Source organism: Opisthocomus hoazin, chromosome 11, assembly GCF_030867145.1.
Source record: "Opisthocomus hoazin isolate bOpiHoa1 chromosome 11, bOpiHoa1.hap1, whole genome shotgun sequence".
Classification (NCBI taxonomy): Eukaryota; Metazoa; Chordata; class Aves; order Opisthocomiformes; family Opisthocomidae; genus Opisthocomus; species Opisthocomus hoazin.
The window spans coordinates 10447945-10464763 of NC_134424.1; the positions used below are offsets into that span (position 1 = coordinate 10447945).

The 16819-nt window shown below is 36.0% G+C and overlaps 1 protein-coding gene across 3 annotated transcripts in view; it reads left to right on the plus strand.

The window, feature by feature from the left end:
- The window catches only part of CFAP20DC (CFAP20 domain containing), a 92078-nt gene extending 77338 nt beyond the window's left edge, over positions 1–14740 (plus strand). For all 3 annotated transcript variants that reach the window (XM_075433050.1, XM_075433049.1, XM_075433051.1), the window contains 2 exons: positions 8779–8870; positions 14321–14740. In XM_075433050.1, coding sequence (XP_075289165.1) covers positions 8779–8870; positions 14321–14433 — 205 coding nt within the window. In that variant the 3' untranslated portion in view covers positions 14434–14740. The remainder of the gene's footprint in view (positions 1–8778; positions 8871–14320) is intronic.
- Positions 14741–16819: the final 2079 nt, after the last annotated feature.

A 16819-nucleotide genomic window follows, 5' to 3' on the forward strand; every position in this document is an offset into this window, starting at 1 on the left:
TTGGATACTCAGCTGAACTGTTGCTACGGCCCTTTGCCAGTGTGTCTTCTTCCAGGGGAACTCCAGTGTTTGCAGGTGACGACACTTCAGTCCAGCCACAAACCAGCATCTAAGGTCCGAGTCCAAATTCTGGCAACTTGTAGAGCCTTGGAATTTTAGGGTGGTTCACGGAGCAGGCAAGCTTCCAGATAGGTTTGTACCAGTTGTATTGTTCCCTTTTCTGTAGAGAAAAAGCTACTACTACTAACCGACCTCCCATCTATGGAAATACATATTTATTCCTCCATCCACTTTCTGAACTGGAAGCTTATTTAAATGCAGACGAATCAGGCTGCTTGACTGACATCCCGTATGCATACAACACTTTTTTACAGAGCGAAACTGTCTGGGTTTCCAAGGGCACAAATGCCCAATCTCCCTTCCCTGCTATTGCAGTATCTATGCAAGAGTGTTGGTTTTGATTCCTTTATGTTATTTTACGTTTGTTGTTGACAAAACTTCATGTTTTTGAAGAATTAAACTGAGATAGCATACTTCTCACTTTGTGTGGATGATTAAATTTCCAACTTCATGCTGTGCTATTCATTGCATTAATATGCTAAAAGGGCAGAATTCTCTTGCATGCAATTTTTTTTTTTTTTTTTTTTTTTGCTTTTCTGAAAAAGAAAGATAGTTTTCACAGACTAGGAACATTCAACAGCATCACCTTAAGTCTGATAATATTAAAGTAGTGCTCTGTTGAGTCGTGTCTCTCCATTGATTTTTAATAGCCCTCTGGCTCCATGTCATCTTTTAAAAGTTAAAAGGAATGCAGTCTACATCCAGGATGCACAGAACAGTAAGATGCTGGTGGTGGCTGGCTGTGGGGAAAAGGAATTGCTTTAACTGCAACAAGACTTGTAAGGTACCTAGATTCAGGTGTTTCCAGAACTGGTGAAATATTAAAATAAGATTTTTAAAATTAGTGGTTTATTTAATTGTTAAAAATATGAGAAAAGGAAGCACACCCTATCTAATGGACACTGTATTAAAGGTGGAAATCCATTTGATTCATTGATCAATTAGTATCTGATGTTGTTATTAGAATTTACTTGCATAATATTAGATTAACAAGAAGGAATTTTAACACACCTTTGCAAATTAATTATTTCCAATTTATACAGCTGATCTTCTGATAAATGAGTCAAAACTAGAAAAGAAAAAAGGGCTAGTATTTTACTTAAATTAGATGATAAAACACTGGTTTTCTCTACTAGTGTTGTTTATATTGCTACTGAATATCGAGACTATAATCTAGCCAGCAATCTAACGTGGTGATGAACTAGAGGTTTAGCCTTTAAGTAAATTCCAATGTTACTGTCATTTAACAGAAGCTATGATAGGCGTTTCATGTATTTAACTGCAAAACATTGACAAATAGCACAATATATTAATTACTAAGCTGTTAAACATCCAAATTCAGGTCGTTTGTATTTTTAGACTGATGTAGATGACTGTGTGTTTCTAATAACCTGCACAAATTTATCATTTGAACTTTGATAATGAAAGAAAAACGAGATAGTATTAACAGGCCAAACTTGCAGCTAATACCAATCAGCGTGATTATACTGTACACACTTGTAACAGCTCCTTACACTGTCTAAATATCTTGTTTAATAAGTAGAATTTGCATCTCCTTTGTTATCCTTGAATCTAATCTAGCACCCATAAACCAGTTCATTTACAGATTTAAGACTTTAAGAGCAGATTCAAGTCTTCCATGCACAGTTGCATTTGTACTTTTTATGATCTCTTTTTTAGTTACTAATTCATTGAAAATTAAAGAATTTTGTTTTTAAGGAGGTCTCTGTCTCCATTAGAAGTATGGTATTTGGCTGGCTGGACTTGCTGAAGTGGTTTGGAGGAAGGGAAAAGGCATTCTGTGAATATGCTTGTGATTTTCTAAATCTTAGTGCTAGCAAAAACAGAAAGTTCCAGTAAGGCATACAGTAAATGAAGATATTATGTATTAGGGATGGAATGAATCTGTCACTTTGACGGATTGTGAGGCAAAGAACAGATTAACAGATTACTCATAGTCAGAATGCAGCTCACTGTGAAAAATGTGCAGGAAATGGTAAGTGTTGGTTTGTGCTGCTTTAATGATATTTTGAAACTACAATAACACTCCTGGAGAATAATACAATGTAGCTCATGACTTGCGTTTTTTAAATCATCAATGTATTGCCAGATTGCACTTCAGTACTTGTTAAAATAGAGCTTTCAATTCATGCAAAGTCATGTGGACATGTATATTTATGTTGTTTTTCAAGATTTTTATTAAAATGTGCGTTCAAAAATCCTTGATTTGTATGTATAAATATGCTCTATATTCTTTTGGTAGTATGTTGTCTTCTTCATCTTCTGCATACTCAGTTTTGCATTTTAAAGACACTGGTTTTCCCACCTTAACTGAGTAGCACTGAACAGTTATTACTGTATAAATTAACATTGAATGTTTCTTTGTTTGTGGCATATTTATGTAAAAACTTTAAGAATGTTCCAAAATTGAAATTGTTTAAAGCATTTTAGATGCAGTAACAGACAACATAAGGCTCAGATGACTTTACAGTTATTACAGATGTATGTAGTGGCAGGACCTGAAATTTTATTTCAACATTTCTTCAACTAATATGATTGCATTTTGTACGTAACACAATAATAGCCTACATCAGTCCATGCTTTGCTACTGAAGAGTTTATTTCCATGGAAAAAAAAATCAAAACCTTCCAATATGCACACATCATTAATATAGTACAAAGCAGAACCCAAATAGGTGTGTATGGGTAATATGATTTAAGTTAATAACGTTACACATATGCATGAAGTCCAGCAGATACGTAAGTAATTGAAAATTCAGATTGCTAATCTGGAGGAGCCTAATGAGTAATGCATGCTGAAAAAAAGACAGAGCATGGTATAGATGAGGGGTCTTCCAAAGCTGGGTGTCTTTTTATTGACTTATCTAAGAACTGAGTTAGTCTCTAACAAACTTTCTTAAACAGCTATAGTTAAAAATCCAAACAAGTGAGAAAAATAGGTCTCCATCTTAGCTGAATTTAATATTTAGGCTATACTGAGCCATACTTTTAAGATGAGCTGGCCCTTTGCATTCAGTGGTTCAAGGTAAGGTATTTCTTATTCACTTTGAGCGTTTGCATCAGAATTTGCTCCATGTGCTATTAAATATTACTAATACAGCAGAAGTATGTGTGGAGATTTTTTAGTTTAGAGTTGCACAAGATGTCAAGAATTGATCCTTTTTTCCTTAAAATATTTTAATACTCTTGGTTCATACATTGGCATTCTCTGGCCCTCCACAGAGTTAGTCAAATTATGCATTGTAAAAAATAATTCAGCAAACATGCTCCTCTTACTGTCACTCAGGCACAAGCCAGTTCTCCTCTCATATTCATAAAGATTTACTAAGTAGTTTATGCAGTTAAATATAATCTTTTGTGTTCTTTATTGATGGTACTCTTCAGATGCTTAATAGTCTGTCAATTTGATATTTCTTAATGATACAAAACTGCTGTTGTTTTTTCATTCGCTGATTTGATATAATGTAGCCCTTGCCTTGCATTTTTAGAGTATACTGCCAGGCTGAGCGAATAATTTGAATATTCCTTTTAATTCCTGTATAGATTGTTGGACAAAACCATACTAAAACTTTGAAGCATTTAAATTTTATTAATAATGTGGATTAAATAATCACAATGATTTAATAATACAAATTAAATCTGATCCAAAAGAAGTGCAATAAAGTATGCTATCTCAATTCACAGCGATGTTAAGAATCTCTGTACTAAATGACTTGTCCATTTTCTCAGCCCAGCCAGTAGGATGGACTGAAAAGCAAAAATACCTGTAAAAAGTCAAAGTATCAGAGATGTTCATTAAGATTTAAATAAAAACCCTCTGATTCTTTGGATTTCTGTTGATGGTAACAGTTTTGGTACATTATCATTAATAAGTGCTAGTTAATAAAGCATCGCTAATTTTCTCAGCAGATTTTACCAATGGATGCCATTTTCTGCAAAATTTAACATACTGTCATAAAAATAAAAACGATGTTCAGAAGTCCAAGAGATTCTTTTGCTATCCATCGCAGTTCAGCTATCATGTGATGTTTCAATATATGACAATTATTTTCTGAAAGTATTTTTTTGAGAAAAGGCCATAATATAACAAGATCATGTAACATTTTTTATTGTATTTTAGTATGGAAAATAGCTTTCAGGATAATAAAGAATTTCAGTGCAAGCATTAAAGGTGCGTGATACTTTGAATGTGTGTGGAAGCTATTCTGAGCCTTCACGCAAAGCAACTCACAATGTCAAAAGACAGTACTTAGCATTCCACATTGTTATCAGGAAAGCTTTAGATAGTTTATTGCACGTTGATTGTATTGATTACAGCTGGAGGCATTGATAGCATAAATAGAGTGTCTTTAATTAGTCAGAATGTGTGATTAGCTTTTCTGTTTTAGGGAGATAAACTAGCTTCTTAAAGAAGGTCCCCCAAAAAATAGTCTTTGTTGAGTCAGAATAAAAACAATAAATGGAAACACAGGCCACACTCTGCATTTCTCAGAATATTGCCAGTTGTCTCCATTCTGGGCTTTACTTTTAGGCAAGGTCTACAAATTTTTGAGGTTTTTTTTTTTAACTCATACACGCTGTCTCACACACACATATGTTTTAGTTGCTTCCTAAAAGCAACTGCAGATTTCATTGTGGAAAAGTCTGTCTTGACTGCCAGACCACAACATCTATCAGAATTACCACTGTAAACCCACTTTTCAGCAGTTTGTCAATCAATCACCTGCCAGTCTTTACTATCTACTGCAATTTGGCCAAGAAGACTTCAGCACCTATGAAATTTTTAAACATTTTTTTTTTTCCAAGGTTTAACAAAAGTTGATTTAGACATTGCTAACTAACTTGTGGAAGTAATAAACCAGTTTTTATATATATTGTTTAAAATGTTTCAACCTTAAAAGTAATATTAAGTCAACAGTGAATGCTTAATACTGTAGTGTTTGGATCACTTATCTTGGTAGGAGGGGTTTGAATAGCAAAACTAGTAGTTTTGCTTGGACATTGATATTTCCTATTAAGACAGTCTAGATTCAGCTCATGTGTTGTTTTTTTTTCTCTCAGACTTGCCAACACATCTCAGTTGCCTTTATCATAAATAAAAACTCCTTTGCCTCCCTTTAGAACCATCAAAATCCCTAGATCTTACACTTGCACCTTCTAGAGAAAGTAGTAATTAATATACTGAACCAGATGCATCAAAATAAATATGAAGATGAAACTGAACAATTCATTTACACAAGAATTGACCCCAGTAAATTAAGGACAGAATCAAAGACACAATCATCCAGCTACTCACAAATCATCCCATCTCTGCTTTCTCAGACTTGATCTTTCAGGAAGAGCTTCCAGACATGAGACTTCAAACTAAAACGTAAATTTCCTGAGTAATAAGAACTATTAATTTAATAGAAATACTGATTTAATGACACATGATTACCTTGCTCCCTCCATGTTCTCTAAATTAATTGTCTCTCTCTTTCTTTTCCCTTGCTAACATCCTCTCTGCTTTCTGGGTACCAGCTGTTTTCTTTAGAAATTCTCTGATACATATTGTATCTGAATCTTTAAACTCTTCATGTATACGGTAGAGCTGCTGTACTTTTCTAGCTAGGTTTGTTGGTCTGACTGAGATAATTTCTCTTCAGAAGCAACCACTGTCTTTCCTCTGTCCTTGTACTACTTTGGCTTCAGCAGTTTTACTAGCAGAAATATTCTAGTTCTTCTCTGGACATCAGATGTCACTGTCTTTTAAAAAAGCTGTAGTGAATTTGGAAGAAAGGGTAGCTTGGGAAGCACAGATGTAGATTAGCACTAGTAGTTCTTCCGTACTCTAAAATTGCCACAGTTTCTCCAAGAGATTGCTTTTGCTGACATTGCGTTTCAGTGCAATCGTGGAGAATCAGGTAATTGATACCGCGTCATGCTCTCTGACCACATCCTGTGAGCCCTGGAGTCCTAGAATTCTAGCATTAGGCTCATGTGGGCTGATTGTGAGGCAGCACAAACCACACAGGCAGGTGGCAGAAATGGAAAATATATTCTACCATGCACTGGATATCATAGCATGCATTTAACTGTTATTCCTAAAAACTTTGGATACTCTGGTGTAAATAGAGTCTTTGGCTGTATTCAGGGAATGCAAATATAATGAACAATAACAGAGAGAGCTAATAATGAGATGTCTAGGCAAGCATATTGCTTTGGGGATTAGTTGTACCAGTTCTCACTGCCATTAGCTGAACAGGAGAAGAGGAGAAGGATTGGTAGTGAAGTTGACCATATATATGAAAATAATATGATGGTGTAAAAAAATTTTGAAGTATGTTTTTTACATATTGAAATTATGAAAAATTCAATATCTCTTCCTTTAAATCTGCTATACTATTTGCAGGATTTCTACACCAGCAGTTCTGTTTCCTGAGGCAGAAAATTAGTTTTTTCCGTTTTGACTGCAAACAGATAGGTGGTTGTCCCCTGATTCACCCCAGATTATGCGTACATGCCAACAGGAGATGATGTGGAATCAATAACAAGTCCAGAAGTAGCAGAAAAACTAACAAAAAAAAAAAGCAGTTGGCATATTTTAGCAATTATAACACATGACTGAGTCTTGCCAGATTTCTCTGTCAGAAGCAAATCTTACGTGAGATCATCAAGGCTTTTCAAAAAGTAGAAGTACATTATCTGTTTATGTTGTATTGAGGTGAGATAGTTAAGGTCTGGCAATGTAAAGAAATCTGTCAAGTTTTGGAAAAATTCATCCCTTCTATGTGAAGCCATGGATGTTGAAGTTACCTCTACAGCTCTGGCTAATCTCCTGGCCTCTAGTACAAGTTTGCATGCGTAATGTTTTTGAGCCAGCTGTTGGAGCAGCCATGGCCAGACACAAGTTGAATCAACCCCAAACCAAGCTTAATTTACTCTGTAGAGCTGCACTGTTCCCATCAGCATGAAGTGAGCATAAGGGAATTTAAAGACCCCTTTTCACTTCCATTCCCCTTGCCTTGCAGTGAAATAGGTTGGTCAAAAAGGATGGATTCTGTTAAAGGATGGTTCTATCAAAATGAGATGATGTACTGAGGTCCCTCAAATTCTGTGTTCCAAGTGTTAACTTGCTATTGTTTAGTCTAGTTCATGGTTATATTGAAGCTTTAAAGTGTTATAGCTCTTTACTGTTGAAGAGGACGGATGGGAACTGAAGGAAACGTGAGCTATGCCCAGTATACAGAGATTGGTTTCATATACAAGAAGAATTGCAAGATGTGGTCACCTGCACAAGGAATGTCTTAAATTTGTGACTTAGATGTGTCCTTTTCAGGGCTGTCTTCCTCTGACTGATAGTAGAATATGAATGACTTGTTCAGTGAAAAAATCTGCAGTTCAGTTTGCAATAAAAAGCAGTAACAATAACAATCAAAACAACTGTTCTGTTTTCTTTGAGCTGTAACAGTCAAAGACAGGGTATCATAAAGTGGTATATATGAAATGAATATTGAACTTTATATGTGTGTATGATAACGTGATAATAATTTTTAAAAGCTATCACAAAGTAGTGTTCAGGAGAGCCATAAATTGCCTATTAAATTGAATAGGTGAAGAAGGTCTGTACTCCCTCCTCTGTGATAAAGATCCCATCTAATTTTTTTTCCACACAGAAGCAAAATAGATCTGTGACAGCTGTGATGAGAAGTCATCTGTATGCTGTTGCCAGTAGCTAAAACCAGGTTATTCTCAATAACAAAATATTTATTTGTAGCATATAACATTTTATAACAATAAAAAATTGTTATAAACAATTGTTTATAATGTATTTACCTAGCAAAGCTTTTTTCCAATGTCAACAATAACATCCTGACTCAATCCAATGTTTCCTTCTGAAAAACACTAGAAAACTGTTAGTGTGTTATTCTTAGCTCTGATCACTAATTCCATCCCTTCATTGGAATATATTGAAGTTAAATTAAACTGGAAAGATTAAATTATTTAATACAAATCAGCTGTCCCACAGTTCAAGACCACTGAGTTGGTGTCACACTGTCAGTGGCATCCATTTCATGTCTCAGCTCAGCTCTAACTCACCAACCATCCGGACAGTGAACAATCTACCGCTTGCTGTCACCCTATTACAGGCGCTCCAAGCAGTGCCAAGTCAGTGGTAACCAAGCACCTCTTCTGACTGTCTTTAAGCCTTTTTCCTTAAAGAGAGTAAGGATTTTTAATCAAATTGCCCCCCCCCCCCAATCTTTCATCAAACGCAGGTTGTTCATCACAAGTCTTTATTCCTCAGGAAAAGACTTTCATGCGTCCCATAGGCTTTCAGAGTATATCTATGTGGATTATGGATCACACCTCTTGTACACCTTTTGCTGAGATCTGCAAAGCAAACCTGACTTAAACCACAGATGTTAGGGTGAACAGAACGGGCAAAAAGGCTAAGGAAGGAAGGAAGCCTTAACATTGAAGAATTGTATTAACTGTAAAGTTTATTTCTACAGTAGTAAAATCCAGCTTGATTTTGTTTCATCACACTTGACAACCTGCAGTTTCCGTTGAATTTTTTTTAATAATCAAAAGAATTAGAACAAATAGGAACACAAACTGTGTTTTTGTGAGTGATATTTTGATTTGTATTTTTCAGAGACTGGTTGAACATGTTCAGTCCTCCCATCATTCCTGGAAGACAACAGCTGGAAGAGCACACTAAATCTTCAACGAATCAGAGTATTTCAGGTAGGAGTTTATGAAGACAATGAAAAGGACCTGGGTAGAAAGACATTTCTAAATGCTGTGCCTGTAGTGCTGGTGCTGCCTTTTTGTAGCTTTCTGTACTGCTGCACTTTGGTTCCAACTTCTCATATTTATCGTTCTCAGCTCAAGCTAGCAGAGTTTTCCGTGCAGTATTATTTGCCTCTTATAGAAGTGTAACTTATGCAGTTGCAGTTTCCTGATGTTCTGGCTAGATGCAGATTAACTCATAAAAAATGCATCTTACTTGTTTAAAATAAGGAATTTATGGTAGTGGAGATGACAAACCTATGAAAGAAAGAACGCGAAGACTAAACGTTCTTATTCAGAAGCACAATTCCGCTTACGTAAGTGATGCTTCTCTTATGATGACAAATTTCAGATTTAGCCTTAAATGAAATCTCAGCGTGATTTCCTGAGTAAACACTGTTGTCACCACCTAAAGAGCTACAGGTTTTTGTTTATTAATAGTGTTTGCTTGGAGAATGGCAAAGAAGTTAGCTGAAACTGGAAAGTCGACAACAATAGAATACAACAAATAACTTGTTTTCTTCAAATGTCCTTATTTCTTATTGTTTGTCTTAGGAAACAGGGTAGATAGCTGCATTTTTCTTCAAGTCTGGGGAATTCAGTATGAACTCTCATAATTCTGACCTGTGTATTTTGGCTGCCTGAGGGATGAAGATGTCTCAGTGGTTTACTGTCTAAAATAGATTATGCCCCTCAAATTGGGAATGTTTTCATAGATGTATATTTGTAATTGTTTATGACAACAAAATAGAATTTTTCTGTCAGGAAGGGACCTTGCTTTGAAGAATGAAGTAGTATGTTTTGTTAAGGGTCCTAAGTAAGCCAAAGAGAATTGGACGGTAATCCTTGAGTTAAAGGCACATTGGATGTAAATTTGTGATAGGTCTCTGAGAATTTTTTATGTTAGTATTATGAAATCCAAGGCTTGCTGCAGTAAAGGTAGAATTTCTGTAAATTTTAAAAAATGTATTATTATCTTTAAGAAACTTTAAAAAAGAAGTATACTTGGGAATTTGTTGGATTTCTTCTGTTATTTACACAGAATATTTAGAAATTAGAATTTCCAAAATATTTCATGAATTGTTCCTAAACTCATTTGCCTTGATGCTGGAATATTTTACATCATGTGTCCATGATTGCACATTTGGAGAACAGAAAATCTTTTTATACCATAGCCTTTTAATTTGGCTTTTTCTTTTTGTGCCTTTATTAAATGAAATTAAATTCTGACTCATCTGTATCTATGATATTTCTAATTTTGATAACTTCACACAGAAGCTTTTCTGTCTCCAGATACTCCAGAAAACCTGTCATGGTGTTGAAGTGATCAAGCCATTTCTCCAAAGTGTTGGAGGAAATAAAAGAGAACAACAGAGCTGTTCCATGACCTTCTCTCCCCAAACAGGATGGTTTGGATTTTTTCTGAACTACTGGACCCCCTTCACTATTAAAGTAGCAGAGAAGCAGCAGAGTAATTGTAGCAGGTGTGGCTGGGGGAAGCCTGACTGGCAAAGTAAGGGGGTACCTCTACAATATACAGCATATTAAAACAACTCCAAGCCTCCCTTTCTGATTGTGTGCAGTCCTTGGAAAACAATGTCCTTGCACTATATTGAGAGAAGACTGGCATGGTTTTGCTCGCATGAAAGACAGACTTAAGTGAAACAAATCTGTGGATGTAGTATGGTGGTGTATGAAAATGCAGTGCAATGTAATACATGCCTATCAGATTAGATTGTACCATCAAACATTAGAATCTATGTGTTTTCCTAGAGATCTTGTTTTAAAAAAATCTTGATGGACCATGGTAGCTAGATAGGTTAGAGTATCATTTTTGAAAGAGATGCTAAAGAAGTCGTGTGGCGTGATAGATCTCTAGCGCTTCGGAAAAAGCTTTTTATTTTTCTTAATCGCTTCATTTGGAGTTAGTTATTTGTGAGATAAAAGAACTGTTTGTTACTGTCAATTAAGTACCAGATCTGATCAACAAACTGAATGCTCAAGTTCATTCCAGAAAATTCTGCTGCCCTGCTCACTTATTTTTTTTAAATACCACATTAGAAAATTATCTATTTCTCATGTTGAGAAGTGAGTTAAGTGTCACAAGATTATTTTGTGTGTGTGTGCAGTTTTCCAGTATTCCAAATATCACAGGATAACAAAAGAATATTATCAGTACTGATAATCTGCAGTGAGTCATAATGTATTCAAGATACTGATTTTATCTAAAAGTGTATTGAAAGAAAAACAGATAGTATAGTGTTAGGATATTTATAAATATTCTTTAATTCTTATATTTAGAAAAAAATCTTTTAAGTTGGGGCATAACTGTGGGGAAAAAAGGTGATTTGTTTCTAAGAAAGCATTTTATTCTATAGTTTGTTTCTTAACATTTGCACCATCCATAGTAAATAGTTAAATAAAGAGATGTAATGAGAAGTATTCTATTCAACAGGTTTCACAAGACAAGAGGAAAATTTAGACTCCTGAATATCATATATTTCCATAGATTTTTCCCTTATTGGGCATTGATATTTCTGATTTATAAACAATTTCATTTATCTTGACATAACAAGTCTTACAAGAAGGTTTCCACAGTAAGTGACAAAGGCAGAGTCATAAGTTGTCTGCAACTTACTTCATTGTACCTTGTTACTTCTCTTAAGATAGTGCTCTAGGAACCACGGCCCTGAATGTTCTTCTTTCTTGGATTACAGCTGTTGCCAATAGTCATGCGGTAACCGTGCAGTACCTAATTACAGTATAGATTTGAGCACTGTAGTTTAATGTTCAAGGATCATATCGGAGAAAATATTAGCAGTGTTATTTTCAGCATCTCTGTTTCTGACAGCTGATCGAGCACAGTTGACTTCTATCAGGGTCAGAGTATGATCCATATATTTTAAAGTGAGATTTTCTACAAGTTATTTTCTAATATTAAAACCTAGAATACAGTGAAAATATATTTCTGTGAAGAGGGTAAGCATTTATTTTAGTCCTCCAGGCTGTGGCAGCTATATAAACAGTGTTAACATAATCCATTTTATGTTATTCGTACCTTTATTTCAGAGTTTGGAAAAAGCTGCTACCTGTCTCCTCTATTCTTTGGTACCCAGGTTTAGACATGTTGAGCAAAAGCCTTGCTCCATGAAAACAATAGCTCCCCTGATTTCAGTGGGGCAGCATTTAATTTAATATGACAGGTATCCAGAGGTACTCACTATCTTCAGTCTTCTTTCAGCTCAGAACTAAAAAAGAATCATCGCTCTGTAATGTGTATCAGAGGCACAAGTTTTCATTTAAAATCAAGTTATTTTCTAGCCTAAAATACTGTTTCATTTTATAGTGACTTAAGAACAAAAGCTTTGATTTTGCTTTCACCATGATATTCAAATTAAACTGCCAAGAGTTTTTTTCATGCAATCCTGAGCAACCTCAAGCCCAAAAGTGTGGATGGTGGCAGCATAAACAGTTACGAAAACTTGCCTTGGAAGTGACTTGTTTATCCGCTAATTTGGCCATGGGCACTTCATTCCTACATATGGTCAGGTTGTACACAATATACCATTTGAAAGTAGAAAGATGTCTTCTAACACAAGTGTTTCGTGTTATTTGAGTCTTGTACTTGATTGTCACAATTTAATTAGTACTTATTTTTAGGAAGTAGAAGAAAAGAAGTGAGGTTTTCGTACAGTTTTTTAATCTGTTCAAAACTGAATATTCCATGCTGCCATTGGAAATCTGTTGCAACATCTAGAAATGCCTTAAAATGCATTTGGGGATATTGTGAGATGCTAGAAGAAAGAAGCCTAACTTTAAAAACAAGATACACATAGAAAACTAAGTTCTCATCCACATGAAAATACATGCAGGGAATTACTGCTCTAGAGGTATAAATCCAGCTAGTCCTGGATGCAATCTAATTCTGATTTGGCATGAATTCAAGGTATACAGGGAAAGAGGTACTCCCCTGATGAGTCTGAAGTATTTCTTATTCCTAAATCAAACCAGAGAGCATATTGAGAGGCTGGTACCAAGGCAGAGAGGGAAGGAGATTTAATCCTATAGAAGAAAGGAGAATAATTTTGAAGAGAAGCATAGGCATGGAAAAGCAAAATAATAAAAGGAAGAATTCAGTGGAAATAACAACATGGTTTCAGGTGAAAATGTAAGGCTGTGTGAGGGAATGAGGCACAAATACCATTTGCTTGTTGACTATGATCCGAAGTGTAGAAAAAGGCCTTCAGTTCTATGCCTTCTTTCTGCACTGCAGAATTGTTCCCAAGAGCTATCCAAACAAAATATCTCAGTTAACCACGTTTAGCGTACCAGGCCTGATGAAGTACTCACAGCAAGGAGGGCAACAATTCAGCTTTGCCTTTTTACCTTTGGTTACAGTAAGAGGCAGTTTCTTTCTGATGGTATTTGTTAATGCTACAGAGGAAACAAAAATGAAATCTCTTCCCAAACAATAAAGTACACCCTTCTGCTGCGTGCATTAAATGCACCAGCCTACCTGCTGGTCTCTAGATACTGTAACCTATATATCGTTGTGTGATCCTGGCTGTAAATAGATTCTGAGCGTTGTGAAACTGCTGCTGTTAGCATAACAGGCCATTACTTATTATGAAGTGTTGGGCATACAAAGCATTCAGTTTGCATTAACAGTCTGAGAACAAGATGAACATTTATGATGAAATTCAAGATACAGATTGCATTCAGCTGTGAATTGTTTCCTATCAAAAAACTATAGATCATGTAACTTAGATTTAGCTTATATGAAAGATAGAGAGGTTTAGAAAAGGAGCTATGATATATAAAGCGTCTGTCATAAAAGTCTGTATGGCTTTATCAGTGTATTTTAGGCTAAGGATTCATTTCTGCTACCTGAAAATGTTCTTGCATTTTATGTAACTTTAGACAACCTAGATTTAAAATGTTTATTGTCTGAAAGAATCTTATTTCCTCTCTGGTATTGAAAGCTCTTTTATACAGATTTACCCATACTGGACATTTAGGTGACATGTTGGATACCAGACCTTCAAATTCTTTCATTCTTACAGGCCTTAAGTACACACTGACTATCCTTGTTCGTACTAAAACATTATTGTTTATGAAAAAATATCACTTAGGAATACTTTGATCCACTATCAGTAAAGGTACTTCTGGTGAACGGCTCCACTTTGTTTGCAGAGTTAAGCAAACTCTGACTGACATCATTTCACCTCAACTAAATACAGGTCTTCAGAAATGTAATAAAAATGTGAATTGCTGTTATCTTGAAGGTAAAATTCAGAAGTCAAAAGATTATACACTTAGAGAGACATTCTATCACATCTGTCAGAAAGGTATTTCCATGTTATTGTCTAAGAATGATTGATTCTTACTTTTTGTACTTAACACAGGTGGAGATGACCTCAGTGCTGAAGAAGATGATGAAGTTTTGACTCTTTTGTATGATCCGTGTCTGAACTGTTACTTTGATCCCGATTCTGGGAAGTACTATGAATTGGCATAGTCAGATAGTCATAGATAGATGAGAAGATACCGTTTTGTTTTCGGAGTAAGTTTATTTTTTAGCTGTTTGTAAAGTGTTACTGAGTTGTGTAATTTATCATGTAACTTAAAACTTGAATTAACCAATAGTTTTGGAAGACAATATATTTTGTAAATAGTGTCTTATTTTTATAGTTTTATATTTAAGTTGTAATGCAGTGGAAAATCACATAACATAAAAGTTCCTTGTGACTAAGACATTTATTTGTTAGTCTAATTTATTTCCAATATTCAAAGGTTCTACATGGAAACAAACGAAGTTGAATCAAGACAGTTTATGGTGTTCATCTGTAAATTATGGTTTTACTCAAATAAAATGATTTTTTTTCGTGACTTGCTTACTGTGTATTTTTCATTTGTTCTGAGCTATGTTATTCTTTGTACTCTAAGATATACAGCGTGTTGTTCAAAGGCCTCTATTTCCTAAGCTCACTCTCTCCCTTTAGTCATCAGAGAAAGCAGTATTTTCCTCATCTTCAGGAAATTCTCTGCTGTTGCATATTACAGTAATGGGATGATGTCAAAGCTGTAGGGCGGTACAGGGTGTGCAGCGCTGTGCACCGTAAGGGGTGTGCATGGGCAGTTTACAAATCCAGACCACAGCAGGGTAGATATGGCAGGCTCTGAGAGCACCGGCTACGGTCTGCTTTACTGATGTGATTTAACACAGGACTGAAGAGCAGCAAGAGTGATTGCTTCAGCACTGGAAAAACTGGAGCTTTGTTTCATGCAAGGCAAGAAGGTGTGTATTTGAGTCATATGGGAAAATATGCTCACAGTCCAGGTCTTACATGTTTCTATTAGTTTTTCCATTACACCTTGCAATAAAAGAATGTAATTCTTTTAACCCATCTGTATTGGGTTTCAGTGGAGTTTTCAGTGAGGGTCCTAAAGTTCCAACTTAGAGATTTAAATTGCCTGTGTCACTGTGCAATTTTGTTTTCTATGGTAGATAAAATATCCCTATTGACCACGCAGAAAGACTACAGATATAAACCAGACCAAATATAGCCTTCGAAAATAAAATCAGCATATGAAATAAATAAAATACTGTGCATAGAGAGATGTCAGGCTTCGTCTGCTCTAAAAACAAGTTAACCTGATCCTGATGTTTCTTGCATTGCCATGGCTGCTACTTGACTCCAAGCAGCACCTGGCATTTCCAGCCCCAGAGCAAGGGAGATGCTGCGGCACTGTGCAGTGCTGCTTGCCACCAGTGTCCCCCCCCCCCCCCAGCCAACCAAACACTTGCTCAAAGAGTAAATAAATCATTGAAAAATCAGCTGCCTTGTACTGGAGAAAAGGTGTCAGGCAGGGGTTGCCTGTGAAACAAGAAGTCCAAGGAGCTGTGTTGTAATGGAGTTGAGTTGGTGGAGCAGCTTTGTATTCCACCAGTTCAGTACATAACGGATTTCTGGGGACAGTTAAAGGAAATGTCAAAATCACATGGCAAAACTGATCTATAGGCATTGCTGGTGATTCTTGTTCTAAGTTTCTCCTTGATTATATCCAGTGCTATTCCACTGTGATTATCTGTAAGCTGATTACTCAGTGCGTTTTTAAGAATAATGTATTTGAATGTCATAAAGTGAGCTTAGTAAGCTCACTGGCAAGTAATTTAAAGTGGTATGTCTGTAAATTATTTGTAATTATGGATTCCAGTTAATGAATATCCTAGAATCAATTGAAAATGCAGTTGTTAATAGTGACTTGGCAGAAGATCAGATTGTGTATTTGGCTTCTGTGGCAGGTACAAACATATCATCACTAATTGATTCGAATAAGAGTAGCACTGAAATCCAGAGGAAGACAGATACTGTGCTGAGATAATTTACTTACCCTGCCGTAGCCTGTTTCTCCCAGAAAGATTTGTACTTGTTCTTGCTAATGCCATGATCAGTTCAAAAGTTCAATGAAATCATAATTTTGACCTTCAAAAATCAGATGCTAGCTTGTACATGCTTGTGCATATCTGTGCGTATGAATCTTTCTTTTTAGCATCATTTAGTGATCAGGGCCATGCTTCCTGTGTCTGTGGCAAGGGCTATTTGAAATGTGGTGTTAATCTTCCTTTCATAGCCGCATGTCTCACAGGAGTGGTTGGATGCCCTGTGGCAGCAGTGTGAATCCAGACTGGGTCACTGATGCTACCGAGATAACCGCACACTCTGGGGGAAAAGAAGAAAACAAACCAAAACCGTCGTGGACATCCACAGCTTGGGCAAAAGGGAGACCCTGGAGACTCCACGCTCTTGTCCTCTTACCCTCACCTTTAATGGGATGAGGCGGCAGGCGGGCAGTGACACGAGGTTCAGGGTGAGTCTGGTGTTCCAGACAGGTTCCGGATA